General features: G+C 67.5%; 1 protein-coding gene across 2 annotated transcripts; it reads left to right on the top strand.

The window, feature by feature from the left end:
- The first annotated feature begins 1,732 nt into the window (after positions 1 to 1,732).
- Positions 1,733 to 18,431, top strand: FURIN (furin, paired basic amino acid cleaving enzyme). Of its 2 annotated transcripts, XM_054214130.1 has the most exons (16): positions 1,733 to 1,846; positions 4,114 to 4,498; positions 9,733 to 9,831; positions 10,556 to 10,651; positions 11,202 to 11,330; positions 11,594 to 11,670; positions 11,997 to 12,085; positions 12,327 to 12,499; positions 13,480 to 13,692; positions 14,016 to 14,116; positions 14,251 to 14,354; positions 14,558 to 14,675; positions 15,633 to 15,812; positions 15,910 to 16,034; positions 16,422 to 16,538; positions 16,619 to 18,431. In XM_054214130.1, the coding sequence occupies exons 2-16, from the start codon at positions 4,319 to 4,321 to the stop codon at positions 17,185 to 17,187; spliced, it is 2,370 nt and encodes a 789-aa protein (XP_054070105.1). In that variant the 5' UTR covers positions 1,733 to 1,846; positions 4,114 to 4,318; the 3' UTR covers positions 17,188 to 18,431. The 2 variants fall into 2 exon arrangements, with proteins under 2 accessions (XP_054070105.1, XP_054070106.1); XM_054214131.1 differs by lacking the exons at positions 1,733 to 1,846; positions 4,114 to 4,498 and adding an exon at positions 8,963 to 9,160.
- The last annotated feature ends 2,247 nt before the right edge of the window (positions 18,432 to 20,678 follow it).

Raw genomic sequence — 20,678 nt, forward strand, 5'->3', positions numbered from 1 at the left:
GGGCCCTTTGTCAGCTCCTCTCCCCCGGTGCCATGTCACAGGGGCCAGGTGCAACAGCTTGTCACCTGCCGCCAGCGCTAAGTGAGGCCTCTGAAGATAAGGTTGGCGGGGGGGCAGGGGGGGATGCAGGGGCAGGCCCCCTGCCTACTGCCCTCCCTCCACCACCGGGCCAGGGTCCAGCCCAGGGCCTGCCCCCTGTACCCCCCATATATGTTCTTGGGGCACTGCCGGCTCGGCCACACACCCGGGGCTGGCCAGGGCTCCGGCTGCCAGGGACGAGTCCCGACCTGGCTGCAGCAGGGCAGGGGTGAGCGCTGCACGCCCGCGGGGCGCCGGGACCCCCGGACTGCCTGTCGGGACAGGGGCTGCAGGGGGTGGGCCTGGGGTTACCGTGGCCCCCGCGGCAGCTCGTGGGACCGGTATGAGGGGCCTGCCCAGCCGGAGCTGCCGCCGGCAGGTGTCTGCCCCGCAGAACTAACCCAGTTTCACAGAGAAACCTGCCCTGTGCCAGATTTTCTGGGCTGTTCTCAGCATCTCAGTTACCAAGGTGACTGTTTCCTGTGCGATTGCTAATGCTTCATGATCTCAATCATGATAGCTGAGGGACTTCCTTTTCTCTGTAAGGAGCTGTAGGACCCGCTCCTCCCCGGGGCTGCCCAGACCCCTTCGGAGGTGCGGAGGATTCAGGTCAGTTTGGGTTCTGCTGCTGTTGTTTTTTGCTCTTGACCCAGCTTTTGTGTTGCTCTTGACACAGCCCTGCGCACGCCAGCGACAGAGTGTATTGTTTTTTACGAACGACCGAAGCTGAGATGAAGCGCAATTCCCTTCTCACCTTTTCTCCTTGGTGGAAGTCTCTCTCCTGAAACCTGAAACTGGGCTGATGGGTTTTCCTTGTGTTGCTGCTTTCCAGACAGTTTCTCCGTCAGGCTGCTGCCTGCTGGCCGGGGGCTGAGCCCCCGGGTACGGTCTGTGCAAGGAAGGGAGGTGCCGCTGCTGTGGGCCTGGCTGAGGAACCCCCTGGCTGGGGTGAAAGGGGCTGGTCTGGGTGGGCTTGTGTCCCGCCGGCCCCTGGTCACAGAGCGACCCGCCGTCTGCTGCGCTGGGTGTGTGGGGACGCGAGACGGGGTGTCTTTGGGGTGCCCTTCTCTGCGGGTGCCGGAACACCCTGGTCGGTGCTGGGGGCCATGGTGGGGTCTGGGCTGTTGCAGGGCAGATCCAGGTCTCCCGTTTGAGCGGGTACGGGCAGTCTCCGGTGGGCACGGGCAGCCCCGGGTGGGCAGTCAGCCCCGGGTGGGCACGGGCAGCCCCGGGTGGGCACGGGCAGCCCCATGCCGGGACGGGGGAGAGGCTGTGCTGAGCCCCGGGCCGTGCCCGGTGTCGGTGGCGGGTGGGTGTCCCCGGGCCGGGCCGAGGGGGAGCAGCCCCGGTTCTCGCGGTGCCCCGGGGAGTGCCCGGGTGCCCCGGGCCCAGCACGGGCAGCGGGGCCGGGGCCGGGCGCCGCGGCGGGTCGCGGGTCGCTCGGCGGCGCCGGTGCGGCGGCGGGGCGGGCGGGGCGGGCGGCGGTGACGGCATCCGGCGGCGCCCGGCGGAGCGGCGGCCGCGCCGGGCCGGGCCGCGCCGTGCGGGGCCGAGCGGGGCCGAGCGGGGCCGGTCGGCGGGCGCGGGGCGGGGCGGGCGGCGCTGACAGCTGCGCGGCGTAAACAAGCGGCCCCGCCGCCGCCCCGGCCGCCCCTGCCTGGGCCGGGCCCGGCTCCGGGGCGGGCGCTGCGGGCGCCCCGCGGCGTGACGCGGCGGCGCCGACAGACGGGCCCGGCCGGCGGCGGGACGGGAGCGGGCAGGCCGCGCGGTAAGGGCGCGGGGGCGGCGGTGCGGACGCGTCCGGGGACGGGCTCGGCCCGCCGGCGCCGGCGGTTTGACAGCCGGGGCGGCCCCGGCCGGGCGGGACCCCGGGAGGCGGCGGCGGGGCTGGGGCCGGCCGGGTGCGCCGCGGCCGTTGGGCAGCCACGGGCTCGGGGCGCTGCTCGGCGCCGCGGGGCGAAGTCTGTCCGTCCGTCCGTCCGTCTGCCCGGCGGCACCCCGGGACGCGGGGCTGCGGCCGCCCCGGCGCCGGGGGGGAGCGGGCCGGGGCTGGCGGCGGCACGGCCGGAGCGGCCGAGGGCCGGGAGGGAGCCGGGCCTCGCACCCGCGGGGACAGCCCCGGCCCCGCCGCCCTCGCAGCCACCCGTGGCTCGGCCGGTGCGGGGACGGCTGGCGGCTCCGGCCGTGTGGCAGCCGGGCTCAGCCCGCGGGGAAGCGCCAGCGTCCAGCAGCACCGGGCAGGGTCGCGGCCGGTCCTGCCCGTGCCGGGTCCCTGGGCAGTGTGCTGCTGGGGCTGCGGGTGCGGAGCAGGGAGCACTGCCCCGCTCGCACCCCTGGCCTGCAGCAGCCCGGGGCTGCCCCGGTGCCTCTCCCTCCTCCTTCTTCTGCTCCCGCGACACGAGGGCAGAGGTTCGCAGGCAGGAGCGGGGCACGTAGCAGAGCCGCCGCGGTCTAGCGGGGAGGGAGCCAGCCCCTCCTGGTGTGCTGGGGCAGCAGGCACCGAGTGCCAGGGCTGTGGAGGGCTGGGCTCTGCACCCCGTGGCAGGGGCCCACTGCAGCGTTGTCCCCACGTGGAGCGGTTGTCACCGGGCAGCCGGGTGGCTGCTGGCTCTGGGACCAGCAAGGCAGAGGAGACTGCCTGGGTCAGGGACCTGTGGAGGGTGCGAGGTGCTGGCACAGAGACCAGCCATGGCAGACAGTGTCCCCTTGTGCTGTGCTTGCTGCTCTCTCTGCGCCTGCGGTAGCTTTTTCCCTTCGCTGGGGGCTCCAGGAGCCTTTGCCGCTGGAAACTGTGATTTGGGCCCTGGCATGATCTGGGACCCAGGGCTCCCGTCCAGCCTCCGGTGGGTACTCGTGGCTCTGGGTGCTTCAGCAGGTCTGGTCGCTGAGAGGGAGCCGCAGCGTGCCTGATCGCGGCACTGTCTGTGCTGCAGCCTGCGGCGGGGTCTCAGGCGGCTGCCAGGAGCTGCTCTCCTCCCCTGGCAGCCGCAGGCTCCCTGCTCGCTGGGGCTGCTGACGGCTGGAGGGGGATGGGGCTCCTCTGGGCACTGCTGGCTCTCACCTTTCCCGCTGTCCCTGAAACACGACCAGGTATTTCAGGGTCCCTGTGGAGCTCACACCGGCGCCATCGTGTTGTGGGCTCCTTAGCGCTGGGTGGGTCGCGCCCTGCTCCGCTCCCCACATGCCTTCCCAGCTGCTTGTGTTTGCTCTCTGACATGGTGCGAGCTGTCCCCAGGCATCCTGGGGTGCATGTCCCTGGGTGTGTGCTGGAGGTGACAGCGTGCCCCTTTTCCTAGTCCCTGTGCCAATTTCCTTTCTGTTGTGAAGATGAGTCACACCGGTGTCACCATGTTGTGCTCCGGAGGAAGGGCAGAGCTGAGCTCCTGGTAGTGACAGGCTGCACGGTGCTCAGCACTGCTACTGGGCACTGCCTGGCCGATCGCTGACTGTGGAGGTGCTGGGGCCTGGTGCTCCACTAATCAGAGAGCGAGAGCTCTCCCTGGCTTTCCTCCTTCCAGTCTCTCGTTTAGCTGGGGTTCCCCGCAGAGTGTGTGGGGGGCATCTCCTCCGGTCTCCCCTTGGGACTGGAGAGGCAGGCTTCCCATCCCAGTTGCTCCCAGCTCTGCCCAGATAGGCCTGTCCCGGTTGGAGAAGGGGCTCCTGCCTGCTGCAGAGCGTGGCGGCAGGAGGCATGGCTTCCCTTGCCTTGCTTCTCTCCTCCTTCTCTGCCCTTCTCCCCTCCCAGTTCGTCTCCCGTGTTTGTAAGCACAGAGTGTAAGTACACATTGGGCAATAGGCAAGGTAAACAGCGGCTCCGCAGCGGGGCAGGCGTGCTGGGACCCCTGCCAAGCCAGCTGCCACTATGTCTCCTCAGGGCCCCGGCTCCCATGCGGCTGTTGGTGAGACACAGTGGGTGCTGTGTGCCGAGGTCCCTTTGCCCGGTGCGGGAGCCGCGGTGTGGTCCGGCGGAGCCTGCCCTCCCTGGGTTTGAGGAGAGCTGCCCCGGGGCCTGACCGCTCTTCCGTCTCTCTGCAGATCGTGCTGCTGTCCCGGACGGTCTGTTCCTGCTGCTGCCCTCCGGCCCAGCTGTCGTGGGCTTGTCCCCATGCTCTCTTGGGCTGAGCAGGGACCAGCGGGGCAGAGAGGCCGGCGCACCTCAGGGTGCTGACGCAGGGAGGACGCTGGACCCACTGCTCCTGGGACCCTCCTGCTCCCCGGCTAGAGGAACCCCGATACTCTGATGGATCTGAGGCCCTGCTCGCTGCTCCTGCTCTGGACTCTGGTGGTTGCCCTTGCGCTCCTGGCCCAGGAGGTGCTGGCCCAGCGTATTTATACCAACACCTGGGCCGTGCTCGTCCCCGCGGGGCCCCAGGAGGCTGACAGGCTGGCCAGGAAGCATGGATTCCTCAACTTGGGCCCGGTAAGTTCCCCGCTTCCCTCTCCCGGTGTCCTCTACTGTGGTCTGGGGGGTGCCAGGCTCAGGTCTGGAGCTGGCTTGGGGGCTGCTCTTTCTGGCAGCAGGGCCACTGCGTTTGTGCTCGCTCACTGCAGCCTTCCAGCATCTGCTGCGTTGATTCAAGGGTCGTAAGTAGCTAGATGGAGCCGGGGCCTCCCCCTGCCAGCGGGATGGTCTGGTGGCATGGCATGGCACACTCTGCCTGCTGCAGGTGAAAGGAGGAAAAGCCCATCCCAGCATGAAAAAATTGGGAGTGCTGTGCATTGATGAAGAAAGGGAGGGCCCCCAGTTCCTGATGGTGCTCCCTGCAACGAGCTGCCCCAGCGCAGCACAGCCTCGGCTCAGCGGGGGCGGCAGCAGCAGCTCCTGGGTGTCCCCAGAGCAGGCAGTCTGACAGCAGCGCATGTCCTTGGCCCTAAACTGCCCTTCACAGAAGGTGTGTCAGCAGGTCCCCACTGCTCTCGGCTTTCTCTGCCCTCAGCTGGTGCAGGGATGGGGCAGAGCATGCAGCTGCACTGGGGCTGTCGCTGCCATCACCCTCCTGGCAGCAGAGCAGGGAGAATGGGGTGACAGTGAAGGAACCAGGGCCCCTTTTGTTCCCCACAGTCACGGCTGTTCCTGGCCTTGTCCCCAGTGCGAGGAGCATTGTGGTGCCCTCCTCCCAGCACCCCTGTGCCCCAGGCCCCAGGCTCTGCTTTCCCTGGCTGCTGCGGGCCATGCTCTCGTTGGTAGCAGGCGTGCTCGCAGGTCTGGTCTGAGGTGTCGGTGTGAAAGCCGGGCCTTGGCCAAGAGCGGTGGGGCTGGGTGGCCAGGCTCCTGCTTGCCAGCGTGGTGCTATGGGCACGACACGTCTCTGTTGGCAGGCTGATTCTTGCAGGCCAGTGCTTCTTGATGCCACTGTTGCAGTGTGATGCCGGCTGCCCCGTGCTCTCAGCACAAACTGATCTGTGGGACTTTTCTCACCCTGTGCTGCAGACAGGGCACTGGGTGCTGGGCTGGCAGCCCGTAGGGGCTTCGCTGATGGAGCTGGCGCCAGCACGGCTGCCATGACCGAGGGGGAGGCCAAGGGGATTCCAGGGGAATGGGTGCAGCAGGGCTGGCCCAGAAGGACGCCCCCGTGGCCCCCGCACAGGGAGCTGAGCCGGTGCTGCTCCGGCAAGGTGAGGCTGGTGCTGGTGGAGCAGAGCCTGCACGGCTCTGCCGGCCCCCGCTGGGCTGCATGCATCCCTGGGGTCTGTTACCCAGAGCAGGGTGCTGCCGCCGGGCTGGGCTGGCTCTCCGGGAAGGAAGCGAGGGGCCAAATCCCAGAGGAAATTGCACAACTTGTGGTTGCGGTGTCAGGACCTCGCTGTGAGCAGCTGCTGGAGCTGTGGCGGGCGGGGAAGGTGGCTGCTGCTGGAGCCGGCGGGTGCCTTGTCCTGCCGCGTGAAAGGAGCCCTGCGCAGGACAGTGGATACACAGGGCTCTGGGGACAGGGGGCCTCGAGTCCTCTGGGGCTCGTACTGGAGGAGGGAACTCTGGGGGGCCAGGGCCAGGCCCCGCGGAGGGTGTCTGCGCTGAGGGGGCGATGAGGCGGCCTCACGCAGGTGCTGTCTGTGTGGAAGTGTCTTAGAGCCAGGGTCAGGGCAAGGGACATGTCAGGCCAGGGCTGCTGCCATGCGGAGGGGACCGGGAGAGCAACCCAGCATGTGTCCCACTGGGCCAGGTCTCTGCAGAGACTCCTGGGAGCGGTGACAGTCCGAGGTGCCATCAGCCTGCTCCCAGCAGTGTTTCCCATCGCACTGCGGTGCTGGGTCCCAGACCAGCTGCCGGGGCCAAGGGGCACCGGGCTCTGTGGTCGTGTCTCCACCAGCCCGGGGTAGCAGCACAGAGCCATGGAGGGCCCCGTGGCTCGTCAGGGAGCCCAGGCCTGTTTGGGGTCGGTCCCTGCGAGCCACGGAGGCTCTGTGCCAGCTCTGCCTGTTGGCGCTCACCTTCTCCCTGCGCCGCTCGGGCTGTGGCGGGAGCTGCTGGTCTGGGCATGTTTTCACCCGTTCTGAAGCCCGTTCTGGTGTCTGTGCTGTGGGACAAAAGCTTGGCTGGCCTGGGCAGCCCGCTCCCGCAGAGGGGCCATGGCAGCCTGGTGGGAAGAGCAGGGCTGGAAGGAGCCGAGCTTTCCCTCCCGGGAGGTTTCTGGGCTGCTGTTCCCGGGGGGTGTGTGCTGCTGGGACAGGATGCGACAGCCAGCCTGGAAGGGGGGGGACCGGGTGCTTCTGGCAGTGCCCCAGTGAGAGGCCCCCAGGGTCCTTATCTGAGAGGATCCTGGCCTCAGCGTGGGGTCTGGACACTGTCCTCGCAGGCGTCCTGTCCTGGCGTACTCCCTGCTGCGGTGCTGCCTGCAGAGCCGGGGCGGGCAGGCCGTCCCCTGGGCCAGCAGTGCCTCAGCTGGCCCGCATCTGGTGGCAGCGGTCTCGAAGGGGACCCAAAGGACAGTGCTGTGGGGAGTCAGAGGAAAGGGATGAGTGAGGCAGGAGTGCGGTGGTTCTCCCCAGTGGGGGTGGTGCGGAGGAGGGGGTGCAAGTGCTGCCTGCCCCAGCTGGGGATGGGGAGCACTGGCAAGGGCCCGGCTGCTGGTGCCAGCCTTGGGCTGCATCAAGGTGGTGAGCAGCCCCAGCCCAGGGAGGCTGCGAGTCCCCGCTAGCCCCCTGCTGCTGCCCAGCACATCGCCCTGCTCCTGGGGACACGGGTGGGACTGTGGCAGCCTGCTGTCCCCGAGGCTGGTGGAGATGGCTGCGAGCTGTGGGGGGAGGTCAAGACGGGAGCAGTGAGATGACACCACTCTCCATGGGATCAGCGCTGCCCGCCCCAGGGACGCGCAGGGCTGGGGGGCGGCTCTGCCCTTGCTGAGGACAGGGACTGTGGGGATTAGGGTGGAAGCGTGTGGGCTGGCCGGCTCCTGGCTGCCACCGCAGTGTCTGTGCAGACCTAATCCAGTCGGATGACCAGGCAGAGCCGCGATCTGCTTGCAGGAACAATCAGGGCTCTGTCCTTACCCCCGGAGGGGGTGAGGGGGTGCTGGGGGGAGGGCAGCAAGCCTGCAGCTCGCTTTCCCCTCTGCCAGCCTGGTGCAGAGGCTTTCTACCTCAGCACCTTCCCAAATGCCCTGAGCTGCCAGGCGTCCCAGGCTGTGCTGGGGGCACGTGGTGTGCTGTGGAGAACAGGCCCGGGTCTGTCCCCAGTGACTCTGGCAGTGCTGGAGGCGCAGTGCTGCTCTAAGAGGCAGGGCTGCAGCTCTGCAGCCGGCTGTGCCCCACAGGGAAGGGGCGCAGAGCTGCAGGCTGAGTCTTGGCCTTGCCTCCACCAGCCCAGGGCGGAAGCAGGGCTCAGGTGCCACCGGCGTTGGGGAGCGCAGCCCCACATCACGAGCACCACATCTCAGGGAGCCGGAGTGGTCTGCGGCTTCCCTGGATAACACCAGTTGGTGCGGTATGGGGTTGATTTGCATGCTGCATTGTCCCCTGCCCCAAGCTTGCTCCCCACCACGGCCCCAGCTCTGGGGGACACGTGCAGAGGGGAGCGGGTCCTGAGCTGGCAGCTGGGGGCTTTGCCGGCCCCTTCCCTGGGGACTGATGCGTGCCGGCAAGCTGTGAGCACCAGACTCCTCTGGTGATGGAGCCGTGGACACAAGTCCTGCCCCTGGTGTTTGTCTCCTGCCATCCTGTGCTGACGGTGCTGGGCTGTCACAAGTTGAGTCCGTTCCCTTTCTTGCTCATGGAGCAGCTGGTGCACGGTGGGCTGTGCCATGGGGGAGCCCTGCGGAGCGGAGCAATTCCATTTTGGCTGGCAGGGGCTTGGTGGTTCCCCCCAAGCAGGGGTGGTGCAGGTTGGGCTCCAGGTGCCAGGGTGCATCTCCCTTGCCCCCCAGAGCACAGAGGGGCTTCGGGGTGAGGTTCGTGACTTGGGGAGCTGCAGCCCGGATTTTCTGCCCCAGGACTGAGGGTGCCAGTCAGCCAGGTGCATCTTTCCTCCCCTGCTCGGCGCTGGCTGGCTGCATGGCTGGCCAGGGTGGTGGCACATCTGCAGAACTCTGATAAGCTTGGCGGGGGTTGTTAACTGCAGCCAAACAGTTTTGCGGCAGCCTGGGGCAGCGGAGGGTAAGATGTCCTCTCCCTCATGTTCCTGCAGCCTTTGCAGCCCAGCCCTGCCAGTGATGGCGCAGCCTGGGCAGATGGATCCTGCCTGTGGCTGTTGCCCAGACTTCGTGGCTTCCAGCGGGGCAGGGTGGCCACTTGGCCCCCTTCTCCCCAGTCCAGGCAGGCTGCTGGGCCGGGAGGCCCTGGGCAGCAGGGGTGGAGCCAGCGCGGCCAGGCCAGCCTCTGGGACGTGCAGGAGGGGACAAGGAAATGACAGCACTGGAGAGGGTTCGGGGTTTAAAAATAACCGGCTGGGTGGCTGCGTGGCCTCCTGGCCCAGCTGTGCTGCGCTGGAGTCCCGTCCTGCCCCAGCCCTGGCTGGGCTGTCCCCACATGCGTGGGAGCTGAGCCACGGCCAGCAGCATGGCTCCTCGTCTGGTGGTGGCCCCTGCCTGGGGTCGGATGCCTGCGTGCCTCCCTCGCTTTGCTCCTCTGAAGTTGACTGTACTCTGAGGTAGAGACCGGCGCTGGGTGGGTGCTCCGGTGGGATGTTGGCGTGGGGGGCAGAAAGGGTCTGTGAGTGGCCTGTCCGAAGGAGCAGAGGCTGGCTCAGACCCTCCCTGCCCTGGCTGGGGCTGTCTGAGGAGTGAGGTCTGGACGCCCCGGTCCCTACCTCACCAGTAACAGGGGTTGCTGGTTGGCTCAGGGAGACGAGCAGCAGTTTTGTCTCCTGAGGTTGGAGCCTCTTCCAGGCTGGCTCCGAAAGGCCTGTCCCCCTCTCCTGCTGCTTGCACGGGGCCTCCCTGCCAGGGCAGCAGCTTTGTTGGACAATTAGGGACTTACTGCCATGCAGGGACTTACGGGAAGGTAAGGTGGGCAGAGGCCACGTCAGTGGACCCAGGGTCTCCCCAGCTGCCTTGTCACCAGCTGCTGCAGTGTCTCCTGCACCATGTACCAGCAGCTGCTCTGGAGTGGGTGGCCCAGCCTGCCTGTGGCAGCCCCAGGGCTTGGGACTGCAGGTGGGGGGGGACATGGAATTGGGGAGACTGGACTCTCATGTCCATCCTGCTCCTTTCTCTGTTGCAGATCTTTGGTGACTATTACCACTTTCGGCACAGCGGTGTGGTGAAGCGTTCCCTCTCGCCCCACCAGCCCTGGCACAGCCGTTTGGCCAGGGAGCCGCAGGTACGTGCAGTGGGGGGGCCTTGCCTGCCGTCTGCAGGAGCCTGGCTTTGGTCCTGGGCACTTCACCCTGGGCACAGGACAGGACTGAGCTGCCTTGAACCGTCCCCTGGCACTGAGGCCCGTGGCAGAGCTGGGTGGGAGCCTGGCACATGCCTGGCACGGGCAGGGGGTCAGCAGAGCTGGTGTCACTGGCCTGTGGACTGCTGAGATCGCGGGGCATGGGGCAGCCTTGGCTCCCCGGAGGGCTCTCTGTCCTTGTACGTGGGACAAGGTGTGCAGGGCAGTGCCAGATCCCAGCACGGCACTGTGGTGGGGCTGCCGTGATCTCTGTCCCAGGGGCCTGACACTCTGGCAGCGCAGCAGGGCGTGCAGCGTGTCACAGCAGGGCATGCAGCATCGCAGCGGCTGGCAGGCTCTCGGCTGCTCAGCAGAGCTCTGCGCTCTGACCTGCCCGCTCCGCTGGAGCGGAGCCTGTCACGGACGTGCTGCCGCCCCGGCACGGCCAGTCGGAAGGGGCCAGGAGGGAGGGTCTAGGTGCTGCGGTAGCTCTGGTGGGTGAGATGCTCTGCCAGCCCAGGGCTGGCTGGGAGCTCCCGGGGGAGGGCTCCTCTGGGCGAGCTGCTGGCTGCGGGGCAGAGGGCCTCGGGAGCTGCTGGCACAGGTGTGAGCTGCCGAGGGGGCAGGCAGGGGCAGCGGAGGAGCCCCATGCCCTCTCTGCCCTCAGGTGCAGTGGCTGGAGCAGCAGGTGGCAAAGCGCAGGACCAAGCGAGACGTGTTCATGGAGCCCACGGACCCCAAGTTCCCGCAGCAGTGGTACCTGGTGAGTGCCGGGTGGGGGCTGCGTGCTGCTGGGTGAGGAGGGGGGCCACACAGTCACAACAGCAAGTTCTGGGGATGCAGACGTGGCACCGGAGGGATGGCGGGGAGGAGGAAGGCCTGCGGCAGCCGTCTGGTGCTGTGGATCCAGGGATACCCCAGGGAAGAGGCTGTGCTCATGGAACTGCGGCTCCCTGCCGGGGCACTGGCAGGGCTGGGGAGAGCCAGGGGCTGGACTAGGAGGGAGCAGCCCTTTGCCTGGCCCAGGAACGGGGTCTGTGCCCGTGCCCTGTCTGTGTTGTCAAGCTCGGGCACAAGCCTGATTTCTGAAGGGAGCCATGTTTATGGGGCCCAAGCAGAGCCTGGGGCTCAGTCTCCTTTTGGAGTGGCCTTCCTCAGGTGGCCGTGCTCAGCCCCCTGTGCACAGGTTCCCGGGGATTTCCTTGTCCCCACTCTTGCCCGCCCTTACAGCTGGGCCTGGGAGGTGTCGGGCACACCCTGCCACAGTGCCAGCAGCCGGGTGCAGTTCCTATTGCCAGGGCTTCTCTCGGCAGTACAACACGAACCAGCGGGACCTGAATGTGCGTCAGGCCTGGGAGCAGGGCTACACGGGCAAGGGCATCGTGGTTTCCATCCTGGATGATGGCATTGAGAAGAACCACCCTGACCTGGAGGGCAACTATGTAAGTGTGGGGCAATGCTGCAGGGCGGTGTGCCACAGGAGCCTGTCTGGGCAGCTGCGTCCGCTCAGTGCAGCCCCAGAGCCGCGTGGCACAGGGCTCGTGCCTGCTGTGATGGCACATGCAGGAAAACGGTGGAGGTGGGACTGGAGCCTGCCCCCATGCTCAGCCCAGCCTCAGGGCTGTGGAGCACAGGTGTGGCCCCAGGGCAGTGGAACTCGGTGGGCAAGGTAGACGGTCTCTTAACTGCCAGATCTGTCTTGCAGGATCCAGGGGCGAGCTTTGATGTCAATGACCAGGACCCAGACCCGCAGCCCCGCTACACACAGATGAACGACAACAGGTGAGGGACTCAGCGGCAGTGCGATCGGGAGGTGGCTGCAGGAGGGTGCAGGAGCATGGTGGCATCCTTCTGCCCCACAGAGAAACGCCCTGCCTGCCTTTCTGACGCGGGCAGCATCCTTTGGGGCTGCCCAGCACCACTGCAGGCTGTTCAGTCTCCCCTGGAGCAGGAGGGTAGATAGAGGAGCCTTGTGAAGCCTTTGTCAGCCGCCTGGTTCGGGAGGGATGCGAGGCAGCCTGGGCGCTGGTCCCTCCGGCTGCGGCTGGTGCCCAGCCATGTGCTCCTTGCGTCCCATCTAAGCACACTTGGTCCTGTTTTGACTGCAGACACGGCACGCGCTGCGCTGGGGAAGTTGCTGCTGTGGCAAACAACGGGATCTGCGGCGTTGGCGTGGCTTACAATGCCAGGATCGGAGGTGGGTGCCACCCTGCCCTGCGTCAAGAGCAAAGCCTGCGCTGGGCTCCGTGGGTGCCTCGTGGCCGGAGGAGCGGGCTGTGCCGGGATCTTGGTGCTGTTGGCCAGGGTAGGCCTGTGACGGCCCGTGGCACAGGGCGGCGGCAGCGGACGGAGGGCTCTCGCCAGCAGCACTGCTGCCCTGTGATGCGTGGCCGCACTGCCCCATCCGGTCGCCCGTGACGTCTGCTCTCTGGCCCTAGGCGTGCGCATGCTGGATGGGGAGGTGACTGATGCTGTGGAGGCCCATTCCCTGGGCCTCAATCCCAACCACATCCACATCTACAGTGCCAGCTGGGGCCCCGAGGACGACGGCAAGACTGTGGATGGCCCGGCCCGGCTGGCGGAGGAGGCTTTCTTCCGAGGGGTCAGCCAGGTGAGCAGGAGAGTTTGCCGGGGGAGCGCCGGCTGAGCTCCTGCCCCTTCCCCCAGGTCTCCCTTGCTGTGCCTGCCCCAGGTGTTATCCGGGCTGTCCAGTGATGAGCTGTCTGTGAGCTGTCCTCCAGCCCATCTCCAGGATCAGGCTCTGTTGGTTTTTCCGGTTCTTCCTGCGTGATGGCTCTGAGTCAGGGCTCCTCCCGTGCAGGGCTCTTATCTCTGAGGAGCCCTCTCCTCCCTGCTCCCAGGGCTCCCACTCAGATGGTCTCTCCCCCAGCTCTTCAAAGCCCTGTGCTGGCTCCTGCCTCATTTCATGCCAGCCACTAGCCCTCGCCTCCTCCTCCTGTCCTCTCCTTGCTGTCCCCATGTGCTGTCAGTGCAGCCTGTGCCTTGGCATGGCAGTGGTGCATGGTTCAGCTGTGCCCTGTGTTCTGCCTGGGATTCCCTGCATGGAGACACGTGTGCTGTGCAGGCTGCGCTGGCAAACCGCCCCCGCTGCGCCTGCCAGCTCTGTCACACACGCTGTGATCAGAGCTGTGGCTTTTGGGTGCCGAGCAGGCGGTTGGGACCACTCTGCTGAGCTCCTGCAGCACTGCCAGGCAGCTGCAAATCCCACACAGGCAGAGTCAGCCTGGGTGATTTCCGAGCAGAAAAAGACATTAGTTCTTGGAAGCCCGACTTCGGCAGGGCCTCCAGCCGCCCAGTGCCTTACCTGTTGGGGCAGCCTCTGCCTCGGCATCTCCGTAGGCACGGCAGTGGTGAGGGATGGGGGTGCTGGGCCCCCAGGCTGGCATGCTGACCAGTGGCATCCTGCTGTCCCCCGGTGTACCAGCTGCATCTGCTCAGTTTTTCCCGCTCAGGCTGCAAGACCCCTGGGGCCAGCTCTGTCCCCTCGTCCCCAGCTCCGGCCTGAGGCTTCCCGCCCTGCGGCAGCGTGGGTGGCACCGGTGCTGGCCCTCACCCTGCCTCTGTTGCTAGGGCCGAGGGGGGCTGGGCTCCATCTTCGTCTGGGCGTCCGGGAACGGGGGCCGCGAGCACGACAGCTGCAACTGTGACGGTTACACCAACAGCATCTACACGCTGTCCATCAGCAGCACCACGCAGTACGGTAACGTGCCCTGGTACAGCGAGGCCTGCTCCTCCACCCTCGCCACCACCTACAGCAGCGGCAACCAGAACGAGAAGCAAATTGTGAGTCAGGGCTGTTGGGGTCTGCGGGCCAGGGGCTCATGGGGGTGGGATAAGCTGCGACCACCATAGGCGTCCCTCCAGGATGAGCAGGGCACAGGGCTGGGAGCGGGGCTGGTCCCGCTCTGCCATGCTGCTGCCTTCTGGTTGCACAGAGGGCTTGGTCTCGTGAGTTAAGGGCTGCTGGGGGGAAGCCTGTGAGCTGCCCCAGGAACGGTGGCTCTGCCTCGCCGCTTGCAGCCCTCGAGGGGACGCCAGCCCCTGAGCTGGCTCCTGGATGTGACTGGTGCCCACAGCACCTCCTACCCCGGCACTCCTCCTTGCAGGTGACAACTGACCTCAGACAGAAATGCACCGAATCGCACACAGGGACATCGGCCTCAGCACCCCTGGCCGCTGGCATCATCGCCCTCGCCCTGGAAGCCAAGTAAGGGCAGGCACAGAGCGGGGCTGGGCTGGGGCGGCTGTGCAAGCCCTGCGAGGCCGCGGCCCCTGGGCATGGACCCACCTGGGTCCAGGAGGAGCTGGGCGCCGGTGCCTGAACACCGTGTTTCCCCGCAGCAAGAACCTGACCTGGCGGGACATGCAGCACCTGGTGGTGCAGACGTCGAAGCCGGCCCACCTCAATGCCAATGACTGGGTCACCAACGGCGTCGGCCGCAAAGGTACCAGGGTGCTGGGAATGGACCAGGGGCTCCCATTCCCGCAAGCGCCACTAGCCCAGGGGTGCTAGAGCAGAGCACCTCAGCAGCCCTTGGGGGGTGGAGGAGGCAGGAGGCCCCAGTGAGCCATGCAGCATGGCCGGGCACATGTCCCCAACCAGGGATCCCCGGCCCTGCTAGTCGCAGTGATCCCTCTCTGTCCACAGTCAGCCATTCCTACGGCTATGGCCTGCTGGATGCTGGGGCCATGGTGAACCTGGCCAAGAACTGGACCACGGTGGGACCTCAGAGGAAGTGTGTCATCGACGTCCTCACGGAGCCGAAGTAAGGGCTGGTGAGCCCAGGAGGGCATCGTCCAGCGTCCACCCCATGCATTGCCCTGCGCAGGAGCCCAGATGCCTGTGAACCCAGGGCGAGGAGTGGGGAGGATCTCTGGGGCTGAGCTGCCCCCAGGATCCTGGACCATCCTCTGCGAGAGCCGGGGGAGAGCTGGGAAAGCCGCTTTCAGCCATCCAACGCCAACATCAGCTGCTGAGCCTGACGGCTCCTGCTGGGGCCGGACTGGGCACGGTGGGGGTGCGGGCAGGCTGGGACGGTGCGGTCTGGGAGCAGCCAGCGCGAGTCATCCCCAGACAGAGGGGCTTTTCAGGGGTCAGACAGAAGCTCCTTTTACTCTGGCTTGGCCGCCGCCACCGCAGCGCAGCGTGTGCTGTGTCTCGTGTGCGGCCGGGGGGCTCCCCAGGGGCTCTTGGGGTGGGGCATCCCTGTGATGGAGGGAGCCGAGGCTGGGCCCTGCCTCTGCCTGCTGCCCTGCCCCAGTCCCCTGGGACCTAGCCCTGCCCGTCCAGAGCGGGCACTCCTTGTCACCAGCATCCTGTGCTGGCACCCAGGCCGGCGCCGCGGGCGGCTGTGGAGGGGACAGCCGCACACGAGCAGTGGGACGGGGATGGCCGTGCCCATCCGTCCCTGGCCGCACCGTGCAGGGTGGAGCCGGCCCTGCGGCGGGTGAAGAAAGGGCCCATTCAGGGCTGGCACGGCGCGGCGGCTGGGGAGGCGGCGTCGGGCAGCGTGTGCTCAGCAGAGCAATCCCCGCCGTGTCCGGGAGCTGGGGCAGGCCCCTCTGCTGTCTGCGCCCTGTCCGGGGATGGAGGGGCGCTGCCGGCCGCTGTGGGATTGCCAGCCGGGGCAGCCGCAAAGCCCCACGGTGGGGAGTGGGGGCCAGGGTGCCCTGTTACGTGCCCCTGGGCTGGGACTGGTCTCACTCTTGCCTGCCCTTGGCAGGGACATCGGGAAGCGCCTGGAGGTGCGGCGGAAGGTGGACGCCTGCCTGGGGAAAGCCAACTACATCAGCCGGCTGGAGCACGCGCAGGCCAGGCTGACGCTGTCCTACAACCGGCGGGGGGACTTGGCCATCCACCTTGTCAGTCCCATGGGCACCCGCTCCACCCTCCTGGCCGCCAGGTAGGTGCCGGGCTGCGGGGGACCCCGGGGTAGCCCCAGGCATGCATGAGTGGGTTTGTGGGACGCTGGCACCCACCTCTCGCCCTGTCTCACCCAGGCCCCATGACTTCTCGGCTGATGGCTTCAACGACTGGGCCTTCATGACGACGCACTCGTGGGACGAGGATCCTTCTGGGGAATGGGTGCTGGAGATCGAAAACACTAGCGACGCCAACAACTATGGTAGGGCTGGGCAGTCCTCGCCCCCACCGCTGCCTCTCCCAAGCCCGGGGCAGGAGCAGGGGTGGCATGGGCACCCAGTGCCCCTGAGCAGAGGGGCTGGTGGCACCTCAGATGCTTTGCAGTGACCTGGCTGGGGAGAGGCTGGAGCTGGGCACACGGGGAGGGGATGGGGCTGCTCTGGGGGCAGTGGGGGTCTGCGGTAGCAGGAGCCCCTGCCCTTTGGGCAGCCCTGCACTGGGACATGGCCGCACGCTGGGGGCTCTCCCAGGCAGTGAGTGGGCAAAGCCCTGTGGTCCCCTGACAGCCGTGACCAGTACGAGCCCCCTCCCTGTGCCTGCCCCGAGTGCCTGTGGGCCCGTCGGTGGTCCTCACCCTGACTCTTTGCAGGCACGCTGACCAAGTTCACGCTCGTGCTGTACGGGACGGCCACCGACTCCCCCAGCCTCTCCAACCAGCTGGAGAGCAGCGGCTGCAAGACCCTGACGCCCAGCCAGACCTGCGTGGGTGAGTGTGGGGCCAGTGGGGAGGGGAGGGGGCTGCGGGGCGCAGGCAGCCCCCCTCTGCTGACCCTGCCTTTCCCACAGTCTGTGAGGAGGGGTACTATCTGCACCAGAAGAGCTGCCTGAAGCGCTGCCCTCCTGGCTTCGCACCCGGCGTCCAGAACACACACTACAACCTGGAGAACAGCGTGGAGCCCATCGCGCCCCACCTCTGCCTGCCCTGCCACCCCTCCTGCGCCACCTGCGCGGGGCCCGGCCCCAACCAGTGCCTCACCTGCCCCGCGCACTCCCACTTCAGCAGCCTGGACCTCTCCTGCTCCCACCAGACGCAGAGCAGCCGCGCATCCCCTGCCCTGGCAGATGGCGAGGGGCTGGCCGAGGCTCCCCCTACAGCCAACCTGCCCGTCCTCATTGCGAGTCTCAGCTGTGTCCTCATCGTCGTCATATTTGTCACCATCTTCCTGGTGCTGCAGGCGCGCTCAGGCTTCAGCCTGCGGGGCGTGAAGGTCTATGCCCTGGACAGCGGGATCATCTCCTACAAGGGCCTCCCCTCCGACATCTGGCAGGAGGAAGGCCCCTCCGAGTCGGACGGTGAGGAGTACGAGGCCCACAACGAGAGGACTGCCTTCATCAGAGACCAAAGTGCCCTTTGATGAGCCCTCCCGCCCCTCCCTCCTCCCTGCCCAGCACCGCGGGGCCGGGGCAGGTGAGGCCGAGGGGCCCCGGACTCTGCCCCCGTCCCCCTCCTGCACCGCAGCAGCCCGGGCCTCCCCCACTGCCGGCACCGTCCCTCGGCCCCGGCCTGGGCTACCGGGCAGAGCCCTGCCGGCACCGTCCTCAGCTCGGCACCGTCCCAGTCTTGCACCATCTCTCTTGGCCCCGTGTCCACCCTCTACTCCACGCTGAGGCGTTTGATGGTGGCGGGGCCCATGGCCCTGCGCCGGCAGCTGTGTCCCCTGCTAGGGGTCACACGAGTCCCCCAGGACAGGCAGTGTGTGGGGTCCCTGCGTTGTCACTGCTCAGGCTGGGCTGGCCAGGGCAGGGCCAGCGCTGCCCCACCGGGCGTCCCCCTGCCCCTGCCACCCTCGCCACCTCCCGGGCCTCCACCTGCGTCCCTGCTCAGCCTGCGGCCTCCTGGCTCCCCGCCGCCTCCCCAGGGCCTGTCCGCCTCCACCCGTGCCCTTCAACAGCAATAATGGCCAGGCCTCAGCCTCTGCTGCCAGCTTGCCTGCTGCCTGCCCATCCCACCGTGGCTGCGGCTGCCTGCAGCGTGGACAGAAGCCCCCCTGCACTGGAGAGCGTGGGCAGGGCAGCGCCGCGCCTTGTGCCCGAGGTCCAGCCCCGCCAGTGTGGGCAGGGACCCCCTCGCACAGACCCTGCTCTGCAGGGCGGCCACGGGCGCCCTTGTGTTTTGTCCCCGGGCAGGGCTGTGCGCGCTGCCGGCCGGGGCAGTGGGGTAGCGCCGGTGCCTGCACTGCCCTGGCTCTGCCTGCAGCCCCCCTGCACCCCTGCCCCCCGACGTGCCTTGCCCCCACTTGGTGACAATCCGTTCTGCTCCCTGCTGGAGGCCCTTCCCGGCACCACCTGCCCTCACTGCCCCTTCCCCGCGGGCTGGGGGCCGGTGCCATGAGCCCCTTTGCTGTCTGCCGCTGCACACCGGGGCCAGGGCACGGGCTCCCACCTGCCCCGTGCCAGCGCCAGCCCCGGCCTGCTGCGGGCAGAGATGCCGGCCAGGGGCCACAGGACTATTTTTCTATAATAACTTTTTGGTGCACAGTAATTTTTTCTTGTAATTTAATCAGCCGGGAGCTGCCTCCTGAGCCTGTTTTTAATTTAATGGATGTGGATATAACGCTAGAGAGACTGAGTTATTAAATGTTCAGAACTATGCAATCCAGCTCCCGTGCCCGTGCTCTGTGTGCCGCAGCAGCGGGTGGCCCAGTCGGGACGGCAGCCTGGCCGCGGTGGCAGGAGGGTGCAGGGTCACCCCATGCCACTGCCCTGGGCCCGCGGGGCCCCCCCTCATCTGCTCCGCAGCCAGGGGCCGGGGCCCTGCCTGCAGCTGGGGCAGGGGCTCCTTGCTGAGGGGCATGCGGGCCATGCAGGCTGCTGCGCTGCCCACCGTAGTGCAGCTGCAGGAGCCTGCAGTGCTGGGTTCCCCCGCAGCCCACGGCTAGCACAGAGAAACCCCCCCAGCAGGTAAAACCCCTGCCCAGAGCCAGGGGCTGCCCTGCCTGGGCTGCAGGCAGGAGCCAGTGCTGGGCTGGGGCTGCTATTCGGGGATGCGGTTGGGGACTTGGCACCCAGACAGGGACCGGCCCCCTCAACTGAGCGATAGGAAGCAGCTGCTTATGGGGAACCCGCAGAGAGGGGAGTTAATTTGGGAACCATCTGTGGCGGGTGCAGGTGGGGGGGGCAAAACACAGGGGGAACTTGAACCACTTCCGATAGTGCATGGGCTGAGCCCCTCTGCCGCAGCCCAGGGCCAGCTGCGCTCACATGCTGCAGCCCCAGTGACCAGCAGCCTCTGCAGCCCGAGCGTGGTGCCCTCGGCGCAGCCCTGGGGCTGGAGCCGGGACCCGCTTCCGTCCTGGCTGCGCCCCAGGGCAGACCGCCCCCAGCCCCACTGAGCCCCCCAGGAGGGTCTGTCGGGGCTGTGCTCGCTCGCAGAGGCAGCTCCTCTTTGCAGAGCCCCTCGGCCTCGCTGCACCCATGCCTGCGGTGGCTTCCTGTGGTCGGGAGCGAGTTCCCCGTGGCGTGCAGGCGCTGCAGGTGCTGCTCAGCGAGCGCTTTCCTTTCACGCGAGGCCGGGCTGGGGACAGGTCCCTGTCACCCCTCGGTGGGGGCCGGCGTGGCCCTGAGCTGGCAGCCCGTGGGTCGGGGCAGCCAGGCACCGCGGGTGCTGCAGCGGTGGCTCCCGTTGGGGAGCGGGCAGAGGCCGTGGCCCCACAGGGCTCTGCAGGATGCGGGAGGGCAGATGGAGGATGTGAAACTGGGCGAGCTGCAGCGTGGACCACAGCAGCCTTCCTGCTGCAGGCAGTGGTCGCGGCTTCCAGGGAAGGGGAGCTTCTGCACTCACCATCGCACCCACAGCCTCGCAGCACAATCTTGCCTGGCCTGGCACCGCAGGGGGGGGCAGCCCCCCAGCCCCTGGGGCTCCGGTGCCTCCCAGCAGAGGTGCCTGGTGTCCCCGGCGCAGGCCAGTACATGCTGGAGGGATGCTGGGGGTAGGGAGAAGCAGCCCCTCAGCTGCTTGCGAAACACTTGCTAAGCTTGTGACGCCGCTGCGAGTGTCTCTGGGGCCACTGGGGTGTGTGGAAGCTTGTGGTGAGACCCACAGCTCAGGCAGAAAATAAAACTACTCCTGGGCCGGGTCCATGGCGGGGGCAGAGGGGGCTGGAGGCAAGTTGGCGTCTGCTGCAGGTCGGGGCAGCCGCAGCGCTGGTGCTGGCGGAGCTGCTCTGACCCTCGAACTTCCCGGGGAGCCGGGCACTGGTGGTGCCAGGGAGCATTAGCAGCACCGGGTGCTCCAGGCAGCAGGAGCCCATGGGGACCAGGGCCAATTGCAGGGTGACCCGCTGGTGGGCGACTGGGGACGCCGGCAGCACGTGGCAGCTCTTGAACTGCTCAACTGAGCAGGTGGCAAAGGGGGCTTTGACCGGGCTCCTCTGGCCTGGCGGGGGGAGCGGTGACTCTGGCTCAAATCTGGGCATCTGTGTGGCTCAGCACGCGCTGTGGTGCTGCCTGGGGTCTGTGCCCAGGGCCACTGTGCCGCTCCTTCGTGTGACTGTCAGCCGTGGGAAAGCGAGTCAGCAAAACTCCTGTCTGCGATGCTTTTCCCCCAGCTTCCTCTGAAAGAGGAATCAGCTCGGCTCTGTCCTGCAGGTGACCGTGACGCTGCTCTGGGGCCAGGCACAGGATGGAGGGCTCAGCACAAACCACCCAGGAGGTGTCCAGGCCGAGCTGTGCCAGCGCCGGGGACACATGTGACAGTGCTGGGCGGAGGCAATGGCGGCTGCCCCTGCAATGCATCTGCCAGGGCTGAGTGGTCCCACTGTGACACCAGTGAAGCACTTTGAGGGGGGGAGCGCCTGGGGCTGCTGCAGAGATGGGGGTCCCGGCCATGTGGGCGCAGGCTGGCACC

This window comes from Rissa tridactyla, chromosome 9 (genome assembly GCF_028500815.1).
Source record: "Rissa tridactyla isolate bRisTri1 chromosome 9, bRisTri1.patW.cur.20221130, whole genome shotgun sequence".
NCBI lineage: Eukaryota > Metazoa > Chordata > Aves > Charadriiformes > Laridae > Rissa > Rissa tridactyla.

What these genes read in the sequence shown, in the direction of transcription:
- FURIN (XM_054214130.1), top strand. Translation starts at nt 4,319, where the DNA reads ATGGATCTGAGGCCCTGCTCGCTGCTCCTGCTCTGGACTCTGGTGGTT. An exon ending in TTACAATGCCAGGATCGGAG is followed by an intron (nt 12,086 to 12,326) that starts GTGGGTGCCACC and finishes CTCTGGCCCTAG; the next exon opens with GCGTGCGCATGCTGGATGGG. An exon ending in GCCCAGCCAGACCTGCGTGG is followed by an intron (nt 16,539 to 16,618) that starts GTGAGTGTGGGG and finishes CCTTTCCCACAG; the next exon opens with TCTGTGAGGAGGGGTACTAT.